Source organism: Budorcas taxicolor, chromosome 1 (assembly GCF_023091745.1).
Source record: "Budorcas taxicolor isolate Tak-1 chromosome 1, Takin1.1, whole genome shotgun sequence".
Classification (NCBI taxonomy): domain Eukaryota; kingdom Metazoa; phylum Chordata; class Mammalia; order Artiodactyla; family Bovidae; genus Budorcas; species Budorcas taxicolor.
Genome location: NC_068910.1, coordinates 183,330,970 through 183,355,617, shown reverse-complemented (window position 1 = coordinate 183,355,617; position 24,648 = coordinate 183,330,970). Strand labels below are relative to the sequence as shown.

General features: G+C 37.6%; 1 protein-coding gene across 1 annotated transcript in view; it reads left to right on the top strand.

Moving 5' to 3' along the window:
- The window catches only part of CPA3 (carboxypeptidase A3), a 31,992-nt gene extending 12,000 nt beyond the window's left edge, over nucleotides 1–19,992 (top strand). The window contains exons 6-11 of the mRNA XM_052646540.1: nucleotides 1,374–1,475; nucleotides 3,398–3,508; nucleotides 4,614–4,704; nucleotides 6,061–6,263; nucleotides 7,948–8,032; nucleotides 19,805–19,992. Of these exons, the coding sequence (XP_052502500.1) occupies nucleotides 1,374–1,475; nucleotides 3,398–3,508; nucleotides 4,614–4,704; nucleotides 6,061–6,263; nucleotides 7,948–8,032; nucleotides 19,805–19,992 (780 nt within the window). The remainder of the gene's footprint in view (nucleotides 1–1,373; nucleotides 1,476–3,397; nucleotides 3,509–4,613; nucleotides 4,705–6,060; nucleotides 6,264–7,947; nucleotides 8,033–19,804) is intronic.
- The last annotated feature ends 4,656 nt before the right edge of the window (nucleotides 19,993–24,648 follow it).

Sequence of the window (24,648 nt, the reverse complement as noted above, 5' to 3'; positions counted from 1 at the left end):
TAAAAGTAATTCAAGAACTACTGATTCTTACTATTGTCCAAAAACATGAATCTAAGAGTTACTTTGTGACACAACTAGCTAGTTTTTATTTATTTGGTGTTTATTTTTGGCTGTGCTGGGTCTTCACTGCTGCTCCGGCGTTTTGTCCAGTTGGGGTGAGCAGGGGCCCCTTTTCATTGCAGTGGCTTCCCTTGTTGGGGAGCACAGGCTCCAGGGCACACAGGCTTCAGTTGCTGGGGCTCCCAGGCTCTAGAGCACAGGCTCAATAGTTGAGGCACATGGGATCTTCCTAGACCAGGGATCAAACCCATGTCTCCTGCACTGGCTGGCAGATTCTTATCCACTATGCCACCAGGAAAGGCCCTAGCTAATTTTTAGACAATAAAAAGTCTCATTTCTTTGAAGAACATGTAAGCTTTAGACAACCATTCAAGAATAGAAGTGACAGATGGTTTTAGGTGGGACCAAGAAAGTCTGTGAGTAAACCACTTGACAGACACAGTGGACAGAACCAGACAAGTTTCTTATCCTATATCTTTACTACAAGAGCATATGATGTCCCTGGTGCATAAAACAGTTTTTCATCCATTAAAATTCGGGGAAATGGACAACCAAATGTCAAGCAGAAAAGAAATGTAAGAATCGTATAATTGTAGGAGTCCAGTACAGTAAGTGAGGCATTTTAACTGTGTTGATAGGGATTTCTGTCTATGACTGAGTTGACAACTGCCATTCAGCTGCTGCTGGATTTCTGTACATCCGAAGACATTGCTCCCTAAAGCATCCTCTCAATAACTGAGAAGCCCTTCCCTACTCTGAATTCCCATCCATTCATGCTCTCCAACCACTCAAAACAAATATAAATTCTCCAAATGACAGCCCTTCAAATATCCAGCCCTGTTCCTCCTCCCCACTGCAACACAACTACAGAGTCTTTCCCACTTCTTGTTTCTGAAGTAAGAAAAACAAAAGAGAGTGGCAGAAACAGAAGCAACTTTATAATCTACATCTCAGACCAAAGGATGTTAGCAATAAAACAAGAAAAACAATAGATTGTGATTTTTAAACTAATTTATTTAATTGGAGGCTACTTTACAATATTGTGGTGGTTTTTGCCATCCATCGACATGATTTTTTAAAACTCTAAAAGCCACTCTGACATGAAGAAAAATTTTTGAAAAATAAACTGTGAAATAGATGATGAAAAGATACGTACCATGGTCCTCCCTGAGAAAAATAAGTGCACACACAATGACTCATGCAACAGGAGACAGGTGAAATAATTGCTCTGAGACAATGAATGAGCTCTTGGACAACAAGAGATCAGTGTGTGAGTTCATGTAAAATAACATCTCAGATTTATTTTTTAAAAGATTGGGGGAAAGAATAAAAGAAGAAAGGCTATTTTTATGGACTGTGGCATTCATGCACGAGAATGGATCTCCCCAGCCTTCTGCCAGTGGTTTGTCTATCAGGTAAGTCAATTGGAACATTCACATAATTCTCCTTTGACTGTCAAGCCTCCAGCACTTCACTGGGTGGCAACACCCCTTTACAAATGAATGCAGTTCCACTTAACTAGAAGAGCCCACATTTGGTGCTGTCAGGGAATAAAACACTCTAGATTTTACTCATCGTTGAGGTTTTTTATACAATTGACACCTTCCTTCAAAATTCTTGAAATCTAGATGATGGCTTATAAAATTTTTTAAATGGCTACAATATGGTTTATCCTATAGTTAAGTATGGAAAATCTGAAACTATCTTTATACTTAAAATCTACAAAATTGGCCTTACTTCGGTGAATTCAAAGCACAGAACAGTAGTTCCCACTTAGATATTTAATTGGTACACACACTTTTGGAAGTTTCATACTTAAGTTTCCTTTCCAAGTGAAAAATAACTCACTTTTTAAAGAAGTAAATCCAGTTTATGGGCTTCCCAGGTGGCATAGCGATTAAGAATCCACCTGCCAAGCAGAAGATGCAGGTTCTATCCCTGGCTTGGGAAGATCCCCTGGAGAAGGAAATGACAACCCATTCCAGCATTCTTGCCTGAAGAATTCCATGGACAAGAGGAGCCTGGCAGGTTACAGTCCATGGGATAGCAAAAGAGTCAGATACAATCTAGTGACTAAACACAACAAATCCTGTTTATAAGTTTGTTGTTCCTCTCACTCTATTTCTATTGTATTCTAATTCCCATGATCTTTTAACTCTCTCTTTTCTGCCAACTCTTGCATATAACATGCTGCTGGAATACAACATCACAACCACTTTCAGGGCAAGTTTATTTCCACTAGGAATGAATCTGCCAATCGAACTGATTTATCCCTGCAGTTGTTTTAGTTCTTCAGCTGAGGGCCGAGAGCTCTGCTAACTTAAGCCATAAGGAACACACAAGATAGGCCTATAAGAAATATCTTTTCTTGGGACTTCCCTGCAGTCTAGTGGCTAAGAGTCTCAGCGCCCAACGCAGGGGGCCCAGGTGCAAACCCTGCTCAGGCAACTAGATCCCACATATCACAACTAAAGATCCCACTTCCTGCAATTAAAACCTGACACAAATAAGTAAACTTATTTTTTAATGAAAAGAAACATCTTGGCTCTAGTGCAGATAAACGTGGAAGAGATTGTCCAAGAATAATGAGAGATTTTAGTTAGCCATAAAAAGGCCAGATAATCAGAGAAATTTCCATCTGATGTGAGAAAAGTTGATTGATCAATCTAAATATTCTAATTTTTTTATTAATAGAGTGTTTTTCTCTTTAATCCTACTTATAATTAATTCATGAATCCTCTCCAATATTTACATGTTCCTATGCTTACACACTCAACCTCTATTTACCTAAAGATGTGAGGGCAAGAATCTACTTAAATTGTACTGCTAATTTTTCAATTGGCCTCCATTCTTTCTATGAAATGTATCTTGCATTTGCATTCTACATTTGGAATGCTACTAGTCTTGGTAATTCAATGATCCTTTAAAGAATATCCAGTCTTCCCTTGTGGCTCAGCCGGTAAAGAATCCGCCTGCAAAGTGGGAGACCTGGGTTCTATCCTTGGGTTGGGAAGATCCCCTGGAGAAGGGAAAGGCTGCCCACTTCAGTATTCTGGCCTGGAGAATTCCAAGGGGTCGCAAAGAGTAGGACATGACTGAGTGACTTTCACTTTAAAAAATATTCAGTCAAATTCATTTCACTAGTCTGAATAAGTGTAATTTTTTCTGTCATCTATATGGGTCATTTATCTTCATGCAGTTTAGGTGAAATATGTTTGAAATAATGTGACCTTGGGCAAATGACTTAAGGAGTTGTCGTCATTACAATTATAACCACAGCTCTCCATATGGTAACTAAACTTTATACCAATAGCTTAATTTTTTCCTACTCCTACAGGCAACCAAAACTTATGGTAAAAACAAGATTATGACCAAACTCCTGAACCGGATGAATTTTTATGTTCTTCCTGTATTCAATGTTGATGGATATATTTGGTCATGGACACAGGTATTGATCTATAATCTCCTGTTTGAATTTAGATAATATATTATGTACTGACTTTCATGCACACTGGGGCTTCCTAGGTAGCGCTAGTCATAAGGAATACATCTGTTAATGCAGAAGACAGAGCCAATGCAGGTTTGATCCTTGGGTCGGGAAGATTCCCTAGAGAAGGGCATGGCAACCCACTCCAATATTCTTGCCTGGAGAATCCCATGGACAGAGAAGCCTACAGAGGCAGGCTACAGTTCATAGGGTTGCAAAGAGAGGGACACGGCTGAAGTGACTTAGTACGCATGCATGTTGATTGTTAGGCATTAAGTTTAATGTTTAGCTAACCAATTAATTCCAATTCAAAAACTCAGTTTAGACTAAGGACAGCATGATTTCCTGGTTACACAAGAGTCCTTGAAATAATATGAAATTTCGGCTCCTGAAGCTAATAATGGAGAAAAATGAAATAAAGCAGTAATTATAAAGGAAATGTATGTTACACAATATGGTGAAAGTATTTATAGCTAAGAATAAAAGTCACTTAGAGACATTATGAACATACTGACTTCAAAACCAAAACCACTGTATTCAATCAATTTGGGACAGAATCTGAGGTGAAATAATTATATCAAAAAAAATCAATAAAAAAGTGACACAGGTATCTGTCTTTTATGAGAATTCTTTATGCCCTGCTGTTGCTAAGATTAATTTTGAGATTTCAGACTGATACTATCACAAAAAATTCTTTTCTGAAAATTATGCTGCAACAATCACAATTTGACCTGAATTATATCTGAATCTTTAAATGGTAAAAGGTGTAATGAAGTTAAAATTCAAACTACAGATAATTTCAGAACATCAGGGATTACTTTTTAATACTCAGAACTAAACAACAGTTTTTAAAACTGTATTTTTATCAAGGCCTTATAATAGTAACATAAAAACAATGTTTTTGAAAATATTACAAGTTATAACAAAAATGTATATTTTCTTTAATGAGTCTCAGGTTAACTAGATAAATTTCAAATAAAGCTATAGACACCTGCAGAGAGAATCTGAAATGATCAAACTGAAAAATGTAAACTTGTGTAAACACGCCCATCATTCAATCCTGTAGAACCGCATGTGGAGAAAAAATCGTTCCAGGAACCAAAATTCCAAATGCATTGGAACTGACCTCAACAGGAACTTTAATGTCTCATGGAACTGTAAGTAGCAGACAAGATCTCAAGGGAAATAGCTATAAAGAGTGTGTAGACACTGAATTTAGTTAAACTATCTACTTATTTTAGGAAAGATAGGTATTAACTAAGCATTAATTTTCTAATCCAAAAAATGAAAGATACATGTCCATCCCAAACTTCATAACTATCCCATCTCCCCAACTTTCCCCCCAGCAACCATAAGTTCACACTGCTATATTCAAAATGGATAACCAACAAGGACCTACTGTACAACACAGGGAACTCTGTTCAATGTTATGTGCCAGCCTGGATGGGAGGGGAGTTTGGAAGAGAATGAATATATGTATATATGTATATATATATATATATGGTTGAGTACCTTTGCTGTCCACCTGAAATTATCACAACATTGTTAATCACTATCCCAATACAAAGTAAAAAGTTTAAAAATAATAATAAGTGTAAAAGAAAGCTATAACTAAAAATAAATTAAAGATAATCACCACTACTTTAGAAGTATTATGAATGTTTTGTTGAATGGGAGGAAGTAGGGGGTAGGACTGTTTATAAAACCACCTCTTATTTAATATATCTAGTTTTCTAAAAATCAGGTGCAACCCAGAAATTCAGATCATCTGAACAGAGGTCTCAACTCCCTTCCTGCCCTGGTCTGTTAAAATTTGAGAAATACCAGTGGTCAGAACCAACAAATAGGCAGTTCCTCAAATGTTTAGTGAAAAGAAACGTCTGGGGCAAAGAAAGTGGAAAGGTTTCATAGAAAAGCAGAGGCCTGCTACACCAGATGATATACAGCTGCTACACAAATATGATTTTATCATTACATTCATTCAAGGAGAAACTACCAATACCCCAATTCATAAATTTCTTCTTTATCTAATATTGTTGAAAATACCACCTCAGCATCTAATTATATTCTACCATAATGAATATGATAAAAGCATATATCCCTAAGTGAAAGCTGCCTGATGAAACAGATTAAAGAAACTCAGGCTCAAAGAAGGTAAGGTACACCAGCCTCCAACAAGCCAAATCTGAGGCTGAATTGGAACTGACTCCAGGCCCCTAGCTGCTTCTGATGCATTATTCCCATGACCCTTAGAAATGGAAGGAAAATAAAACAAGGCTAAGAATAAGAATATTCAAGTGGGCTAAGTCTGTCATACTCTGTGTCATGTGTGCAAAGTACTGTATAGTGTCGGTAGCACTAGGGACACTGGGAAAGCCCTATAAACCTGGAAAACTAAAATGTTAGAAAGAAAAAAAAAAACATGAATCTATATCAAAATAGGTAGAGGCTGTACTGGGGGGCAGGGGGAGAGGGAGACAGATTTTGATCTCAATCCTCCATGTCCTCGGCAGCTTTCCCTAACACCAATGATCCATGTCAGGAGATCTATCGGGGTCCTGCACCAGAGTCCGAGAAAGAGACCAAAGCTGTCAGTGACTTCATTCAAAGCCACCTAAAATCAATCAAGGCCTACATTACCTTCCATTCCTACTCCCAGATGTTGTTGTTTCCCTACGGGTATACATCAGAACTGCCACCGAACCACAAGAACCTGGTATGTAGGAAAAAGCCTGCGGTTTATGCATTGGTACCACCACTGCCTTCCAGTCTGTTCATCATTAACAACTTGGGTTATTTTGAAAAAAATTCACATTTTAATACCAAAGAAGAAAACTAATGAAGTCTACCTTAGAGTTAAAATCACAGTCTTAAGTTAGTTTTTCATGTGATAAACATATATAGATAATAAAACCTTTTGATGCGATTTTAAGTTAAGCCACTGTGAAGAAAGGTCTAGCCTACCAAAGTAGAATTCCATTACTATCCAGATGACTGTGCAGTTAAATGTTTACCATGAGTCATAACATAAAACATAAAGAGCAAGAGCCTAAGGCAACAGCAAATACATCTTGCTATTCCTATCCCGAGACATCAGATTTAAGGAGAGCCATTGTATTTTTATCTTCTTGATCAACTTGGAAATTATATTAATTTTAAGCTTCTGCACCAAAAAATATACTCTCTCCAAAATTTTGATCCACTTGGACTGCAAGTAGATTCAACCAGTCCATCCTAAAGGAGACCAGTCCTGGGTGTTCATTGGAAGGACTGATGTTGAAGTTGAAACTCCAATACTTTGGCCACCTGATGCGAAGAGCTGACTAATTTGGAAAGACCCTGATGATGGAAAAGATTAAAGGCAGGAGGAGAAGGGGATGACCGAGGATGAGATGGTTGGATGGCATCACCGACTCAATGGACGTGAGTTTGGGTGGACTCCGAGAGTTGGTGATGGACAGGGAGGCCTGGCATGCTGAAGTCCATGGGGGCGCAAAGAGTCAGACATGACTGAGCGACTGAACTGAACTGAACTGAAGCATTCTTTTCCTTTCTATGAAAACTAGTTTGACCATGTTAGGTTAAAAAAAAAAAAAAACTGCATTGAGTGATATTAAATACGTCTAACTGCTACAGAAGAAATAAAGCAGAAAACAGTCAATGTCCCAGATCCCATGGGGCTAGCAAATATAATATCCAGTAAAAGCTGTAATTCTATCCTGCCTCAAAAATTTTTTTTAATTTTTTAGAGGTTACAATTGTCCTTCTGACTTCAGTCAACTGTTTTCAACATTTCCTTTTGAGTAGGAGCAGAGATTTGAACCAGTAATTAAAACCTTCTGTGTATATACAATAAATATACAGGTAATATGTGGTCCATATGTGATCTGACTTTGGGAAAGACAAATATCTGACACCAAAAAAACCTCAGAGGAAAAAGAAAGAATATGTTTCTTTAGAAGGAAGGCCAGAAGGAAAAAGGAAGGGAGAGAGGAAAGAGAAGTGAGTATAATGGAAGGACAGAAACACAAAATGAGATATGACTTTATTGTATATAACTAATTTCACATTTAGAAGGCCTCACATTAACAACTGGAGAAGGAAATGGCAAATGGGAGAGGCTTCTCTCCCATATAGTTGCCTGAAGAACTCCATGGACAGAGGAGCCTGGTGGGCTACAGTTCATGGGGTCACAAACAGTTGGACACAACTGAGCAACTTTAACTCACTCACATTAACAATATTTGTATCTTACTTTAAACAAATTTCTCAGTCATTTGTTTTATTTTGAACTTCAAATGGCAAATAACCAGTAAAACTGACCTTTTTTAATTCCCAGTAAATTAACTGCATTTACATAGTATCCAGTTACTCTATTCTTAACTTCCCTCTCTCTCCAGGCCAAAGCTGCAAAGATCACCACGAATGTTCTATCAACTCCATATGAAACCCACTACACCTATGGCCCAATAGCATCAACAATTTGTAAGTTTTTCCTATTACTGTGTCGTTTCCCCTAATTCTCTTTTACAGACATTAAGGAAAGCTAAAGAATTCATGACATAGAATTAGAACATATGGAATTGCTAATTTAAACTTCAGTTTTAACAGGATATTCTGAATTACATGTGAACTCAGAAGAGAGATTCTACCTTTTGATAGGATAAGATTTTTCTAGAAGCACATTAAACTGAACATTTACAAGGTGACAAGGTCCATAGGAATAATTACATCGACAAATTTACAGTTTAATTCTTCTACCTTCCTATTCTCTACCACCACAACCACAGCTATGGCAGAGTCCACCTTTTTTTTTTTTTAATTGTTTAGCTTTGACTGAACTCTTTCTTCCCTGGCCTTGTCCCTATGCAAGCACAGTGTTTCCCCTAGCTCCTGAGTGACTAGGTAGGCCAACACTTTCGGCCACTTTGCTCACGTAAAAACAGTCTCCGGTGGCTCTCATCAGCCATTTCCTACTGTGTTCAACTGAAATCTACATGGTGAATTAAGAAAGGAGGTCCCAAGGTCCTAGTTCTGCAGCTTTTTTTTTTTTAATATCTCAAAACCACTTCTTATTCTTCACTTTTTAAACTTTCATTGTCTTTCCATTTTGTTGATTATTGATTTAAATTTCTCACAAGTCAGGCACTGTGCTTAGCCCTTGATTTTCACAATCTCCTCACAATCTCCTCTCTTTCCCAGTTACTCCTCACAATATTCTATGAGGTATGCAGTACTTGTAGCCAGCTTAATGGGGATACAAGCCCAGGTTTAAAAAAAAAAAAAAAGTCCATGATCTTAACCACTGTGCATATACTCATTTCCCATTTGGTTTTACAGCTAAAATAATTAGGCATTTCCATTTCCAAGCAATAAAAAGAAATTCACTTGGTTTTCACCAAAGACCCTTAATTCAGACCCTGGGAAGTGAGACCATTTCTTCTCCGATTCCACCGACCTCAGTTTGGAAATTCTTTAGTAAAAACCACCTCTTCTCCAAACTATTCCCAAGCTTAAGTCCTTATGCCCAAACTTTAAAAGAAATTTCAATGAAACTGCTTATACAGTCTTAACTTCTTACAAAATTTAATTTCTCAAAAACAAGGATTATACTTCAGAGGTCCTTTCAGATCATATAATAACTAGTACAGGGCATGGAACAAAAGCAGAATTGATTCTCATAAACTTACTCAATGAAATGGTGTCATAACTTGTCCAAAAGAAGTGAACATAGATTTAAACCACAACAAAACTAGACTTGATATAGAGTAACCTATATTACTCTCTAGAGCCATGATCGGAGAAGGCAATGGCACCCAACTCAAGTACTCTTGCCTGGAAAATCCCATGGATGGAGGAGCCTGGTGGGCTGCAGTCCATGCGGTCGCTAAGAGTCAGACACGACAGAGCGACTTTATTTTCACTTTTCGCTTTCATGCATTGGAGAAGGAAATGGCAACCCACTCTAGTGTCCTTGCCTGGAGAATCCCAGGGACGGGGGAGCCTGGTGGGCTGCCATCTATGGGGTCGCAGAGTCGGACACGACTGAAGCGTCTTAGCAGCAGCAGTAGAGCCATGCTAGCCAACATTTTTAGCACAAAGACTATTGCTTAACTTTTAAACACTTCACGGATCAACTCACCAGCACTAAATACAAATGACTATTTCCATTATACTTTTGGAATGTATGGATTGAAAAAATAAACATGTGCATTCTGTGGGTTCCATGTAATAACTCTACTTGGGCATACATTATAAACCACTTCCCTAGCCCAAGCTGAAAGAATAAACTGTAACTAAAAGTCTATATCCTCAACAGTTGCTGTGGAATTTGGAAATGTTGCAGTCATCGCAGCATTTCTAGAGCCCATTTACTGAATGTTCCCTTGGTGGAATTGGAAAAATGACTTAAAAAGCCAGACAAGTTCCATTCTTAGAGAACATTCATCAGCAATCACATATCAACCAGCTGTGAGCTTAAAAGGGCTGAAGAGAAAATACAGTGACACAGCCAATCGCCAGCATCCAAATAGATCTTGCTGCAACATAACCAGGCCAGGGATTCATTACACATGCACGTGGATAACAAGATTTCAAAACAGGTGATATACTCAGCTATATGAGTGGACAAAAGTAAGCAAAGAACTGAAGGACAGAATGTCAGCCTACTTAGTGGACACTGGGAAATAGCAGGGCCAGATAAACCAGCCAGGTATGATGTAAGAGTAATTTCTACATCATACTGAGGGAAAACACACAAATATGCTTGGCAGCAAAGAACAAAGGGTTGCGAGCAGGAACAAACTTTGCAAATGGCAGCTAGGGCATCAAAGGATTATTACTCTCACACTTTCAATATACATACATATATACACACACATACATACATGTATATACATATATGTATATGCAAACATACATGTATGTGTGTGTGATGTGTATTTGCATCTATGAAAATTATGAGCATACTAGAGTTATGCATTTGCTTTGCATCACAATCATTTAATAAGCAAGAATTTATGGAGCACCTGCCTAATAGCCAGGCACTTGAACCTTTGAGAGATAGTTGAAAGGCACAACTGCGTTCAAAGAGTTACCTTCTAACTGGGAGGAGGAGATGCCTAAAGATAACACAGCTCCATGCTATCATATGTCACTTTAAAAATAGTAGGATAAAGAGGAAGTATTATTCTATACAACTGTGTTGTATTTTAAACTTTTTTATTATATATTATAAAGATTTTTTAAGCAATTCAGATTTAAAAATAATTGCCTCTTCCATATATGGGCTGCAGCAACTTGATAGAGGTATAAAACTCTAAGGAGTCACTGCTTTAATAAAGCATTTGATTAAATGTTAATCAAATATTCATGAGAAGCAGGGGTAGCCAAGCAGTTGACTTGGTAAGAATAGAGAAGAGATGCACCCCACGATTAAAGTTTAGTCATTCCAGTATTCTAATTGTCATTTAACATGTTCCAGGATTTAGGGGAAGCAACTAGCATTTACCAGCATTTTTCTCTTTGATTTGATGGAGACAGAAAAAGAAGACTGAGAGAGCATGTTTAAAACCCAAACCGTGGAAAGATCCCTGGCCTCCAGAAGAACATAAATATATCTGCAATTTTAACCTAATAAGCAAATAAGTTCAAACTGTAAAATCTAAAACCAGGAGGAAACCTAGATGATCTAATTTATGGATCTCAAGCCTAACTTCTAATCAGCATTATCTGAGGAGCTTTTACAACATGGAGATGATCAGGTCCTGTCCCCAGAGATTCAGATTTCATTAGTCTATGATGAAGTCCAGGAATCTGAATTTTCTTAAAGTGGTTGAAGCAAGTAGTTTCTAAGATGAAACTAGGGTGGAAAACCACTGATATAAGCTAAACCCCTCATTCATAAACTATGAAATTGAGATATAGAAAGATTTGATCCTTTAGCGGCAAAATAGGATCAAAAATAAGCATTCCAGATCACAAACTGTACACCATGAAGCAGCACTATTCAGATGACACAAAAATTGATATTAAAAGACCGTGAAATGCTGATATTTGCATACTGACAGCATAGCCAATCCTTTACCATCTTAGACATAACTGAAGATAGTGCCTGGTTAGCAAGAATACTTCACTGAATTGATGGAAACCAAGAAGTTTGCATCAATAATATCATCAGTCTATGGGTCACATCATGAATTAAAAAGTTAATTTCAAAGTGCCGTTCTTGTTGCCTTCCTACACATCAAAATCACTAGCTCTGCTCTTGTTTCTCAACTCTAGAGTATCGTTCTCTATACTCTTTCAGTTCAGTTCAGTCGTGTCCGACTCTTTGCGACCCCATGAATGGCAGCACACCAGGCCTCCCTGTCCATCACCAACTCCTAGAGTTCACCCAAACCCATGTCCATTGAGTAGGTGATGTCATCCAACAATCTCATCCTCTGTCATCCCCTTCTCCTCCTGCCCTCAATCTTTCCCAGCATCAGGGTCTTTTCAAATGAATCAGCTCTTTGCATCAGGTGGCCAAAGTATTGGAGTTTCAACTTAAACATCAGTCCTTACAATGAATACCCAAGACTGATCTCCTTTAGGATGGACTAGTTGGATCTCCTTGCAGTCCAAGGGACTCTCAAGAGTCTTCTCCAACACCACAGTTCAAAAGCATCAATTCTTCTGTACTCAGCTTTCTTCACAGTCCAACTCTCACATCCATACATGACCACTGGAAAAACCATAGCCTTGACTAGACGGACCTTCGCTGACAAAGTAATGTCTCTGCTTTTTAATATGCTGCCTAGGTTGGTCATAACTTTCCTTCCAAGGAGTAAGAATCTTTTAATTTCATGGCTGCAATCACCATCTGTGATTTTAGAGTCCAGAAAAATAAACTCAGCCACTGTTTCCACTGTTTCCCCATCTACTTCCCATGAAGTGATGGGACTGGATGCCATGATCTTCGTTTTCTGAATGTTGAGCTTTAAGCCAACTTTTTCACTCTCCTCTTTTACTTTCATCAAGAGGCTCTTTAGTTCTTCTTCACTTTCTGCCATAAGGGTGGTGTCATCTGCATATCTGAGGTCATTGATATTTCTCCTGGCAATCCTGATTCCAGCTTGTGTTTCTTCCAGCCCAGCGTTTCTCATGATGCACTCTGCATATAAGTTAAATAAGCAGGGTGACAATATACAGCCTCGACGTACTCCTTTTCCAATTTGGAACCAGTCTGTTGTTCCATGTCCAGTTCTAAATGTTGCTTCCTGACCTGCATACAGGTTTCTCAAGAGACAGGTCAGGTGGTCTGGTATTCCCATCTCTTTCAGAATTTTCCACAGTTTATTGTGAGACACACAGCCAAAGGCTTTGGCATAGTCAATAAAGCAGAAATAGATGTTTTTCTGGAACTCTCTTGCTTTTTCCATGATCCAGCGAATGTTGGCAATTTGATCTCTGGTTCCTCTGCCTTTTCTAAAACCAGCTTGAACATCTGGAAGTTCACAGTTCACATATTGCTGAAGCCTGGCTTGGAGAATTTTGAGCATTACTTTACTAGTGTGTGAGATGAGTGTAATTATGCGGTAGCTTGAGCATTCTTTGGCATTGCCTTTCTTTGGGATTGGAATGAAAACTGACCTTTTCCAGTCCTGTGGCCACTGCTGAGTTTTCCAAATTTGCTGGCATATTGAGTGCAGCACTTTCACAGCATCATCTTCCAGGATTTGAAATAGCTCAACTAGAATTCCATCACCTCCGATAGCTTTGTTCTTAGTGATGCTTCCTAAAGTCCACTTGACTTCACATTCCAGGATGTCTTTACCACTCTACATTTTGAAAAGATGAAAATCAAGACTCCCGAATTTGTAGCTTAACATCAAATATCTATCCACTAAGACATCTGAACTGAAATTATACAAGGGGCAATAGATGTGGGGGAAAAAAAAATTCAGTCCATGTGCACTCATCTAGAGATCCAGCTCTTGCTGAAAAAAGAATTTTTACTCTTGTTGACATAAAAGTGCATGTTATTAGTTTAAAGCATATTGATATGTTTTTTAAAACATATAAGTTAAGCCACCAGTGTCACTTTATGTGGATTTCTTTGGGATGAAACCAGATTGTTGGTTCAGTTCCATTTTATTTTGACTTGTTTTGAGTGTATTACAGTGAGTTCCTTGTGCTTAACATGCCTTGAAAAGAGTAGGAAATTTTCTTCTTATTGTAAATATTTAAGAAAATGTTGTGAGCAGAGCAAAAGATTATCCTGCAGAACTTGATTAAGACTTTTTATTAAGAGGCCTACAGATTAACATTTGGTGGGTAGGACAGTACAATGGTTAGTCATACAAACTCTGAAGATGTGTAGCTTGGGTTTGGTTCCTCATTCGACCACTTACTAGCTATGGATCCTTTTTGTAATTGAAGTATTTTTTTTACTTACACTATTATATTAGCATCAGGCTTACAGTACATTAATTCAGTATTTTTGCAGATTATAGTTTATTACAGGTTATTATAAGATAATAGCTATAATTCTGTTATACAGTATATCCTCATCACCTATCTATTTTCTACATCTAACTATGTTGTCTTTGAGTAAACTGCTTAATTTCTCTGTGCCAAAACTTCCTCTTCTGTAAAACAGCAATTGGTGCCAAATCATAAGGTTTTGATAGGAGTTAATGAAATGAGTTACCATACATAAAGCACTTAGAAGGGTGCCTGGTATTTAGCAAGTGTTTGTTATTATATTTTATAAATATATCCACATATTTTAGTGGGTACAGATGAAGATAAATAAAAGGCTAAGCAACATGTTCAACTAAGTTGTATAATAATATATTCTTAGCAAGTAAGAAGCTTTCAATGTTGTATTTATATTATGTCTTAATATAGTTTTAATTTGCAAATTTAAGGTTTCAAAGATACAAAAAGTAGTATCATAAAAGAAAATGTATTACACTCAATAACATCACACAATTATGAAAAGTCACAAATTACATAAACTCTCAATCACCACCATTAAAGTAAATTTGTAAAAATGAAATATCCATATTCTTTAACTCTGATATCACAGCAGTTTACTTAACTGCGAATGGGAGGCTGGTACAGCTAGAAATTGGCCACGTTTATTGAAATGTCTAGCATGCATTGGAGAAGGAAATGGCAACCCACTCCAGTGTTCTTGCCTGGAGAATCCCAGGGACGGGGGAGCCTGGTGGGCTGCCATCTGTAGGGTCACACAGAGTCGGACACGACTGAAGTGACTTAGCAGTAGCAGTGGTAACACACTCTAAATCATCATGCAAGATACAACCCCTATCTTCCCTACCTCCATTGCTATAGACCTCTTATCTTTATGTTCTTTTTTTCTAATGAACTTAAACACAACCCTAGCTGAAAATGGCAGCCTTCTTGATCACTAAAGCTAGTGTATTTATCTTAGCTAACATGCTCCAAAACCTCCCTGCAACACTGGACCTTGATATACCATTCTTGCCACTCCCTTGGCTTCCTTGACACAAAACTCACCTGGTTTGCCTCTTCCTTCTTCTGTTCTACTCTGTCTCTGCTGACTGCTTCCAAAGCAGCTATTTTCCCCAAAATAGATATCACTCAGGTATTTCACCAGGTTCTCTCTTCAGGTTTCCCTCTTCCTTCTTCTTTCCTGGAGAGGGAAGTGCTCTCTACCCTCACAGGCTGGAGCCTGCATTTGCCACCTAGAGGCTTCAGATGCCCAGCCAGGAGATCACCTTTCACTCATGCAGCAGTTACCTATAAGGATCAGTGGGAGCTCAGCAGCATCAGAGGAACCAACAAGATGAAAACAGCAAGTCAAAGGCTCTGAAAACTATATTAACTCTGGAACCAGAAGTCACTAAAGAAGAATAGAGCCTGTATGCTAAACCGAAACAGGGTGACTGCCTGCTAAAATAGATTTCCATTAAGATTTGACATAGTAGCCAAAGTGTCTAAGATACAGTCAAAAATCACTTATCCTGACAAAAATGAAAAAAAAAATCACAGCTCGAATGAAAAAAGACAATCAACAGGTGCCAACACTGAGATGATTTCAGTGTTAGAATTATCTGACAAGAATTTCAAAATCATTATCAGAAAAATGCTTCAATGAGCAGTTACAGATGGCCATGAAACAAGTGATAACATAGAAAATCTCATCAAAGAAATGCAAAGAAGCAAATAGAAATTACAGAACTGAAAAACACAATAACTTAAATTTTAACAACTCACTGGAGAGGATCGATAGCAGAATGAATATGATGGAGAGAAGAATCAGTTAACTTGAAGACAGAACAGTAGAACTTAACAAATCTGAAGAGGGAAAACAAGTTGTAAACAAAATAAACAAAGCCTAAGGGACCTGTGGCATAATAACAAATGATCAAGCATTCATGTCATCAGTTATCAGAAGGAGAGGGGAAAGAAAAGGTTGGAAAAATTATTTGAGGTAATTAAAGACTGAAATTTCCTAAATTTCGTAAACACATATACCAACATACTTAAGAAATGACTGAATCACAAACAGAATAAGTTCAAAGAAACTCACATGAAGCCACACCATAAGGAAAGTACTGAAAACTAAAGATAAAATAAAAGCTCTTGAAAGCAGTGAGACAGAAATAATCTAAGGGGGAGAAACAATTCAAATGACAGCAGATTTCTCATTTGAAACCTAGAAGGTCAAAAGGAACGGATAACATTTTTCAAGTACTAAAAGAACTATCGATCATAAATTCTATATTCAGCAAAGACATCCTTCAGAAATAAAGAGGAAATAAAGACATTCTCAAAGGAAAACTAAGAGAATGTGTTACCTGCAGACCTACACTTTAAAGACAGGTAGGGAAAGCTCTCCAAATAAGAAATAAATAATAACAAAAGGCCTGAAACTGTGGAAAGGAAAGAAAAACAACAGATTAGGGAATGAATGAAGGATAAATAGACTATCTTTCTCCTTATGATAGTTGAATAATATAACTCCATCTGATGTGAAGTTTAATATATGTAGAGAAGTAATTGAGACAATTGTATTTTAAAAGTGGGAAGGGGGAAAGAATCTAAAGGCAAATAGGGTTTCTATATATCACCTGACATGCTAAAACACTGATACCAGTAGATTGTGATAGATTATGTGTACATATTGTAATACATAGAACAACCACTAAGAAAAGTATACAAACTGATACACTCAAAAACAATATTATAAATACATCAAAATGGAATCTTAAAAATATTCATGTAACCAAGAATAAGGAAATAAAAGAAATAGAGGAATAAAAAATGGAGGGATCAAACAAAAATTAAATAGTAAGATGGTAGATTTAAATTATATCAATAATTTACCTATATATATGAATTAAAAGGCTGAAATTGGCAGAGTGGGTTCAGAAAAATACAACAATACATTGGCTACAAGAAACCTACATCATATATAACATAGGTTGAAACCAAAAGGCTGAAAAATGATATATCATGCAAACATTACCCAAAGAAGGAGTGCTATACTATACATCAAATAAAATAAATTTCAGAACAAAGAAATTTGATAGAAACAAAGAACATTAATGATAAAAGGATCAATCCACCAAGAAGACATAATGACCCTGAACAAGTGTGTGTAAGCCAATTTCACCCAGGATGCTTCTGCTAGTTAATTTCCAAATCCATTTTCCCAGACACCTTCCTTTAAGGCACAGTAAATCAGAGAAAGGTGGCAGTAACTCCTGGCTTTCATCAACTTCCCAAACTTTCTAACTCACATGTCAATGCAGAAGCAAGGCTTCACATATCCTTCCGCGTCAAACACTGTGTATTTGGCAGGTGCTGTGCACAGAACTGAGGGGAAAAGCACGCAAAGCCAACTATTGCCTCAGAGATCCTGCATAAGCCCCGCCCAGGAGTTCCCCCTACCTTCTACCCCAGGGCTACACAAGGTTCTTGCATTTTGTCAAGGCTGGACATCCGATAGTATTTCTCCAGCTGTTTCAGGCCACACAGCTCCCAGTGTTCTGCCACCAGTTCCCAGATCCTAGTAGGAGGAAACTATCCCCTGACTGATGCTAAACAAATCCTTTTGTCTTCCTTGCTTTACCCTTTCTTTTCCCCATCACTGCTCTCTCTGAATTTCTGTTCCTGTTAATAGCATGTGGGTTTTTTTCAAGCTACCCAGATTGAAATATCTATCATTTTCTTCAAATTCTGTGACTCTCCCATTCCGGCTTTTCTTACAACAAGCCCCACCAATTCTGTTCCCTGTGTGATGACTCAATGCTAGTTCAGGTTTCACTCCACAATACCTCCTAACTGGTCTCTTTCCAGTGCCGTTGAAAGTACAGCACTGAAATGGCTATAACTGGTTTCCAAACATTTTTCCTGACTTACCAGGCTTTCTGAACTTTGCCCACAAATTCTTGCTGTTCCATATTCTAGTCCAGCTGGAACTCACTGGTCCCTAAACCCTTCCATGCTTTCCATCCTTGTGGTTCACTGGCTAGAATGCCTTTCTTCAATCCCCATCTGGAAAAATACTAGACTTTCTTCAAGGCTCTCTCCAAATACAATCTCCATCATGAAAGTGGTATTTCAGCAGGTATTGAGCATGAAATGTCATCCCCTTCACCAGGCCTAATCTCTTTCCTCCTCTGAATCTTTACAAGATACTGTACCTTTCCTATGATTCTTTAATAGTCTGCCACATCTCTGCTGCTGCCGCTGCTGCTGCTAAGTTGCTTCAGTCGTATCTGACTCTGTTCAACCCTATAGACGCAGCCCACCAGGCTACACTGTCCCTGGGATTCTCCAGGCAAGAACACTAAAGTGGGTTGCCATTTCCTTCTCCAATGCATGAAAGGGAAAAGTGAAAGTCAAGTCACTCAGTCGTGTCCGACTCTTAGCAACCCCATGGACTGCAGCCCACCAGGGTCCTCCATCTATGGAATTTTCCTACTGATTTGCACGTTTGACTTCTTTCCCCACCAACTCTAAGTTCCAAACACACCAATAGTATCTTCTTCATCTCCATACCCTGTACTACCCACTCTCTACAGTTCCCAGTAAAGTGCATTGCACATATTAAAGGTTTGGTAAATACATATTGAATAACTTTAAAGCCAACCCTATCTCTCTAACAAAATATTCTTTCTCTAATTCTTCATCACAACTTTGAATTCTTATCTTTCAAATCTAAAACGTTAGTATCAGTTAAGTAATTTTATATACAAAGAAAGTGAAAGTGAAGTCGCTCAGTCATGTCCAACTCTTTGCGACCCCATGGACTGTAGCCTACCAGGCTCCTCCCTCCATAGCATTCTGCAGGCAAGAGTACTGGAGTGGGTTGCCATTTTCTTCTCCAGGGGATCTTCCCGACCCAGGGGTCGAACCCGGGTCTCCCTCATTCCAGGCAGACACTTTAACCTCTGAGCCACCAGGGAAGATTGTTACAGAAAAAAATATATATATAGTATATATATCTTTTTATATACACAAAATATATATTTTTCTATTATGTAAGTCAAAATGTACAAAAATGTATTTATAATATTTATATACACTTATAGAAAGCTTGTATTTAACCTCTAGATATTTATATTTCTGGTCTTTTTAACAAATAATATTCTTAGTAAAATTTCACAAAAACTGACATAGAAATGTTGGATTAGGGGGATTAAACACATCATTAAAATATCTGATTTAAACTTTCTCCTAACTATGAAATATTTTATCCTAGCAACATGAATGAAACAGACCTGAACTATTAGAAGGAATCTAATTTCTTGAATCTTGTATGCATTGTCCTCCCTAGTGGGTTTTCAGTGACCCACGCACTCCGGAGTTAGTCTCCTCAACTGCTTGCATTTGCTCAGACCACCTCCATCTATGACAACATGCACCTAGAAGACAAACTCAATTTAGACTCAAAATGATCCAAGCAAAATGTAATTCTGAATATACAGCACATATTTAAAGCATGTGGTGGATTCTAAAGCCATGATAATTTTTTGCTCAGCACTGCAACCTCCTGCACAGAGCAGCCTGGCGGGCTATAGTCCACAGGGTCGCAAAGAGTTGGACACGACTGAACACACAGCCACGCACTATACTATGCAGACCACTACTCTCATTCATTACTGCAATTAATTATACATATTTTTCATTGCTAATTTTACACCAGTGAATTTCTTTTTCAAAAACATGTTAACATTTGTTTCTAATTAAATATTTACTGCTTATGTTTTACAGACCCAACATCAGGTTCTTCTTTAGACTGGGCTTACAACCTGGGCATCAAACACACATTTGCCTTTGAGCTCCGAGATAAAGAAAGATTTGGTTTTCTCCTTCCAGAATCTCAGATAAAGTCAACATGCAAAGAGACCATGCCTGCTGTCAAATTTATTGTCAAGTATATCCTCAAGCATACTTCATAAAGAATTGCCTCTGTTTGGAATAAGCCAGTTAATTCTTCCCATGCCTTTCACTAGAAAGCCAAGTCTTTTACCTAGATTGGTTTCCACATCACCTGAACAGGTCCTTTCTTGCTCACTTAAGTCCTATGTTATTTCTTTTTGCTTTTATTTACTCTCCATAACATCCTAACAAATAGCTTTAGGTGAAAGTTTAACCAAGTTAAGTTGTAACACAGCATTAAGTATTATTTTGAGTATTTCGAAAGGTAGTAGACTCTGGGTCATGAGACTAAAATGAGAACCTTCACTTTCTTCAGAACCACTGTCACCATGTGGCTTCATCATTTCATGTTCCAATATAATAAAAATAAATCATATTCTCAAACTTACCTTCTGTTTTTTATAAATTATGTTCTCTATTTTCCTCTATTAGTATTAATAATCATGCATTAATTCTTTATATGCTTTCTGTTTACACAGAAGAATATCTTCAATTTTTAAAAACATTTTGCCTGCATATATTTAATACAAGCAGACCATGTTTATACCTTCACAATAGCAAAAGGATGTTCTAGAAGGAAATAAAGTAGTTTATTTAGAAATGAATCTCAGTGCCTTAAACAACCAATCCAGTTCTTATGAACATAATGTACATTAAATTCAAAACAGTTTAAAGTGTCATAATCAGAGGAATTACCTGCCAAAACACCTCTTGGCAGTTACAGACACAGCCAGAACGTCTGATCAGCTGCAATCCCTGTTTAACAATGGATAGAAAAGAAGCCTGGAAATATAGTACAGATTGGAAAGAGAAAGTCATGTCGACTAAGGTCAATCGGAGTAACTTATTACCTTTATACGTCTATAACCGTATTGCTTAAGATAGTGCTACAGGATACCTTTTCCCTAACTTTATTCTTCCATATCTCATCATATGATAACACTGGTATCCACATTCTGAAAATTCAGAAAGAGATGATTGATGAGAATTTAAGGGAGATTTAAGTAGAGAGTTCCTTGACTTTCTAAAAAATTCTCAAAACAATCTGTATAAAAATTTAGAGGATCTTAAAAGATTCTGAGAAACCATGTTAACAAATAATCTGGGACATTCCTTATGGCTCCTTTAAGGCCCCACAAAAGAAAGAGTGTCATTAAATTTATAAGGTGATGGTATATCTGATAGTTAGAAGGTAGGTAAAAGTTTCCCATGCAAAACTGTCTAAAACCTATATAGGGAAACCTATATAAAACTAATAAAATTGCTCTACAGATAGAGGAGGAAAATGTGACAGAGACAAAAAAAGATAAAACATAAAGCCCTGATTATAAGACTAAATTGTCCTTTATAAAAAATATAATATCTATACCTAAATATTTAGCATTCAAAACTGGCTCAGAACACAGGAATGTAAATGTGTTCCATTAAATTTGCCATATGAGAATTATACACTCATTCACACTTACTCAGCTGATAAAGGATTGAAAGAAATCATAATCTTAAAATGTACATAAAATATTTCTAATTCCATTAGGCCTTTAGGTAGTAGAGATAAGAGAGATAATCCCAATTGTTGAATATCATCCAGTGTTCACCCAGTTTATAAAAGGCACAAAAGTTTGACTCACCATTTTATTTGAGCCTTTATATAGCTTAATATTTCTTTTCTCAATCAGAAAGCATTTGAATGACAAAAACTAAAAAATCCTTACAAGATTGTTCATATCTTAATTAAATACCTTTTGAATGATATCTTAGATATTTGCTTGACTTCATGTGAATTGTGAAAATAAATATGTGAAGAAAATACCTACAATAAAATTTAAAAACTAAAATTTCATTGTATTTATGAAAAAGTTTTAGTCAGTAGTTGATTCTTCCCTTGTCATTTCTCATTCATCAGTAAAATGACTGTGTATCCAAGTTACAAGTAGAGCTGTCTCTTAAAGTATTCTGGACAATGTCTCACAAAAAATCTTCTAAAGTATCATTCCTATTCTAGCGTTCATACCACCAAATTCGCTCAAGAAACATTGTTTTATATTTTGAACATTTTTATGGCAATGATCTAGTAGCTGAGACATATGTCTTTATTGCAAGAGAAAATGAAATATCTTACTGATTATTTTCAGTAGTGCAAATAAATTTTAGTTTCCAATGGGCATTATGACTTCAAACTGATTTTAAAATGCCACATCAGGGACTTCCCTGGTAGTTCAGTGGTTAAGAATCCACCTGCCTATGGAGAGGACTCAAGTTCAATCCCTGGTCCAGGAAGATCCCACAAGCTTCTGGGCAACTAAGCCCAAGAACTGCAACTACTGAGCCCGTGTGCCCCAGAGCCCATGCTCTGCAACAAGAGAAGCCTCTGCAATGAGAAGCCCATGCACCAAGAGAGTAGCCCCGACTCACTGCAACTAGAGAAAGCCTGTGTGTAATCAAAAATAAATAAATCAACTTTTTTTTTTAAAAGAGCCATAACAGAAGTATCTTCCCACCCCCAACACACTGGATACATTCTATAGCTACATAAGTACTCACTGGCTAAATAAATATGAGACTTACTGACAAGAGTGTGTTTCTCACTTAAAACAAACATTTATGCTTGATTTTCTTTAGATGAAATTCCCAAAGAAACTTGCAGGAGATCACTGAAAACGTACAAGTTCTCTTTATTCTCAGGTTCTGCTGACTTGTTCTTGCTAAGTGTTTAAATTATTCTGGTCATTCAAATAGATGAATGTTGGGTTTCTGCAGACATAGGAAAAGATCAAAGACAGAGAATTTGTTGATTTCACCATGTGGTTCTCAGCACTATAAACTAACCTTTTGCCTTTAACATAGAAAATAAAAATGAAAGTTTTTCTAAAAGAGAACATGCCAAAAACCTACAGTGAAATATGGTAGTATTAAATTGATGCTAATTTCCCAGGACACAAATAATAAAAAGCAGTAGCAGTAAACAATCTCAGTTGAATACTCATTTATACAAATGTCTATAAGTAATAACATCTAGAAACTGTGCCCAAGTTTATAAATTGCTACATGTGAGTTTGTGTGCTCAGTTGCTCAGTCATGTCCAACTCTTTTCAACTCCATGAACTGTAGCATGCCAGGCCCCTCTGTCCATGGGATTTCCCAAACAACAATACTAGAGCAGGTTGCCATTTCCTCCTCCAGGGGGTCTTCTGAACCCAGGGATAGAACTCGTGTTTCCTGCATTGCAGGAGGATTCTTTACCGCTGTGCCACCAAGGAAGCCCAATTTAAGGGTTATTGATCCTCAAAAGTTTATCAGCATAACTGAAAACAAAATCCAACAATTTGAAAAATACATGCACACATAAAAGTAAAACTTAACTCCAACCCTGGGATCTCAGAGTTTGTATACCAACTTGCATCTCTTTTGTAGTTATTTGTTACCATTGATTTTCTCCTTTGTTTTTTTAAACAATATTCAGAAAAAATACATAAATGTATATTAGATAGCTTGAAAATATAAAACATTTCCAATTATCAAAAACAATTAAATTAGATGTCCTGAAATTTTACAAAATAATTATAGCATGCCAATGCATTTGTTATAATAGGTGGCCTGAATGTCTCCCTGCTCTGAAGTGCCACCTACAGCTTCCCTAGTTGTTCTGACCCTAAGCTGGTGCTTGTTCAAATGTAATATATGGAGAGTGACATTACCAAGATGGCCAAATACTCACTAATACATCCCCCTCAACAACAATAATTTGGCATCCATCCCAGGGACAAAGATGCAGAATCCAGCTCCTTATCCCAAGGTGAGTAGACATACAGACCCCAGTACCAGTTGTGGACCCTGAATGGCCCATGAACTGGCTCTAGCTCCTCTTGGCCACAAACCAGGAGTCCCTGTAGAATACTGACTTGAACAATGAGCTACTTACTTTATGGAAGCCCAGGAGTTCAGTGGAGAAGCTTCAGTATACCACCAGAGGAAAAAAAAATCCAAGATTAGACACATTGGAGAGGAGAAGAGGAATAGTTTGACTTTACCCTCATCAAAGTTTCCCAAAGGTGCCACAACTCAGTCTAAGAGAACTCTTCTTGGCCTGTGATTTATCCCACAGAGGAAAAGGAGGGTATGTGAGTGAGCACCTGGCTCCCTCAGCTATGTGGGACACTATCCTGGAGGCCCATTTCTCTCTGGTCTCATCCAGCATACTGAGTCATGAGCTGCATGGCTGGGAGCAGTGGGCAGCTAGAACAGCAGCTGGGAGTAGAAAGCATCCAAGAGACATGAATGATTCCAACCACATCACAGATTCCATTCTGGAGGCTCACCTATGAGTCACTGGGATATCTTGCCCACAGATTTCCCGAACCAGCACAGCTACTCCAAGCACTTCACAAACACACACACAGAAACACAAATATACACACCTCGTGGCCAGCTCCCTGTGTATGCTTCCAATAGTAGCGAAAACACACTTTAGCAGATAATGAGCACATACTCAAAACAAAGCAGGTCTGAATCTGTGGGCCAAAAAGAAACCACAAGCTTAAACTTGAGCTCCTCTCTTGAGAAACTAAAAGGGAGGCTGTCAGCACCCAGCCTGGTATACTGCAGGATCAAGAGAAGGTATACAAGCTTAAAAATTCTGCCATAAGAGGTAGTAAACAGTATGGAGCGCTATAGAAAGT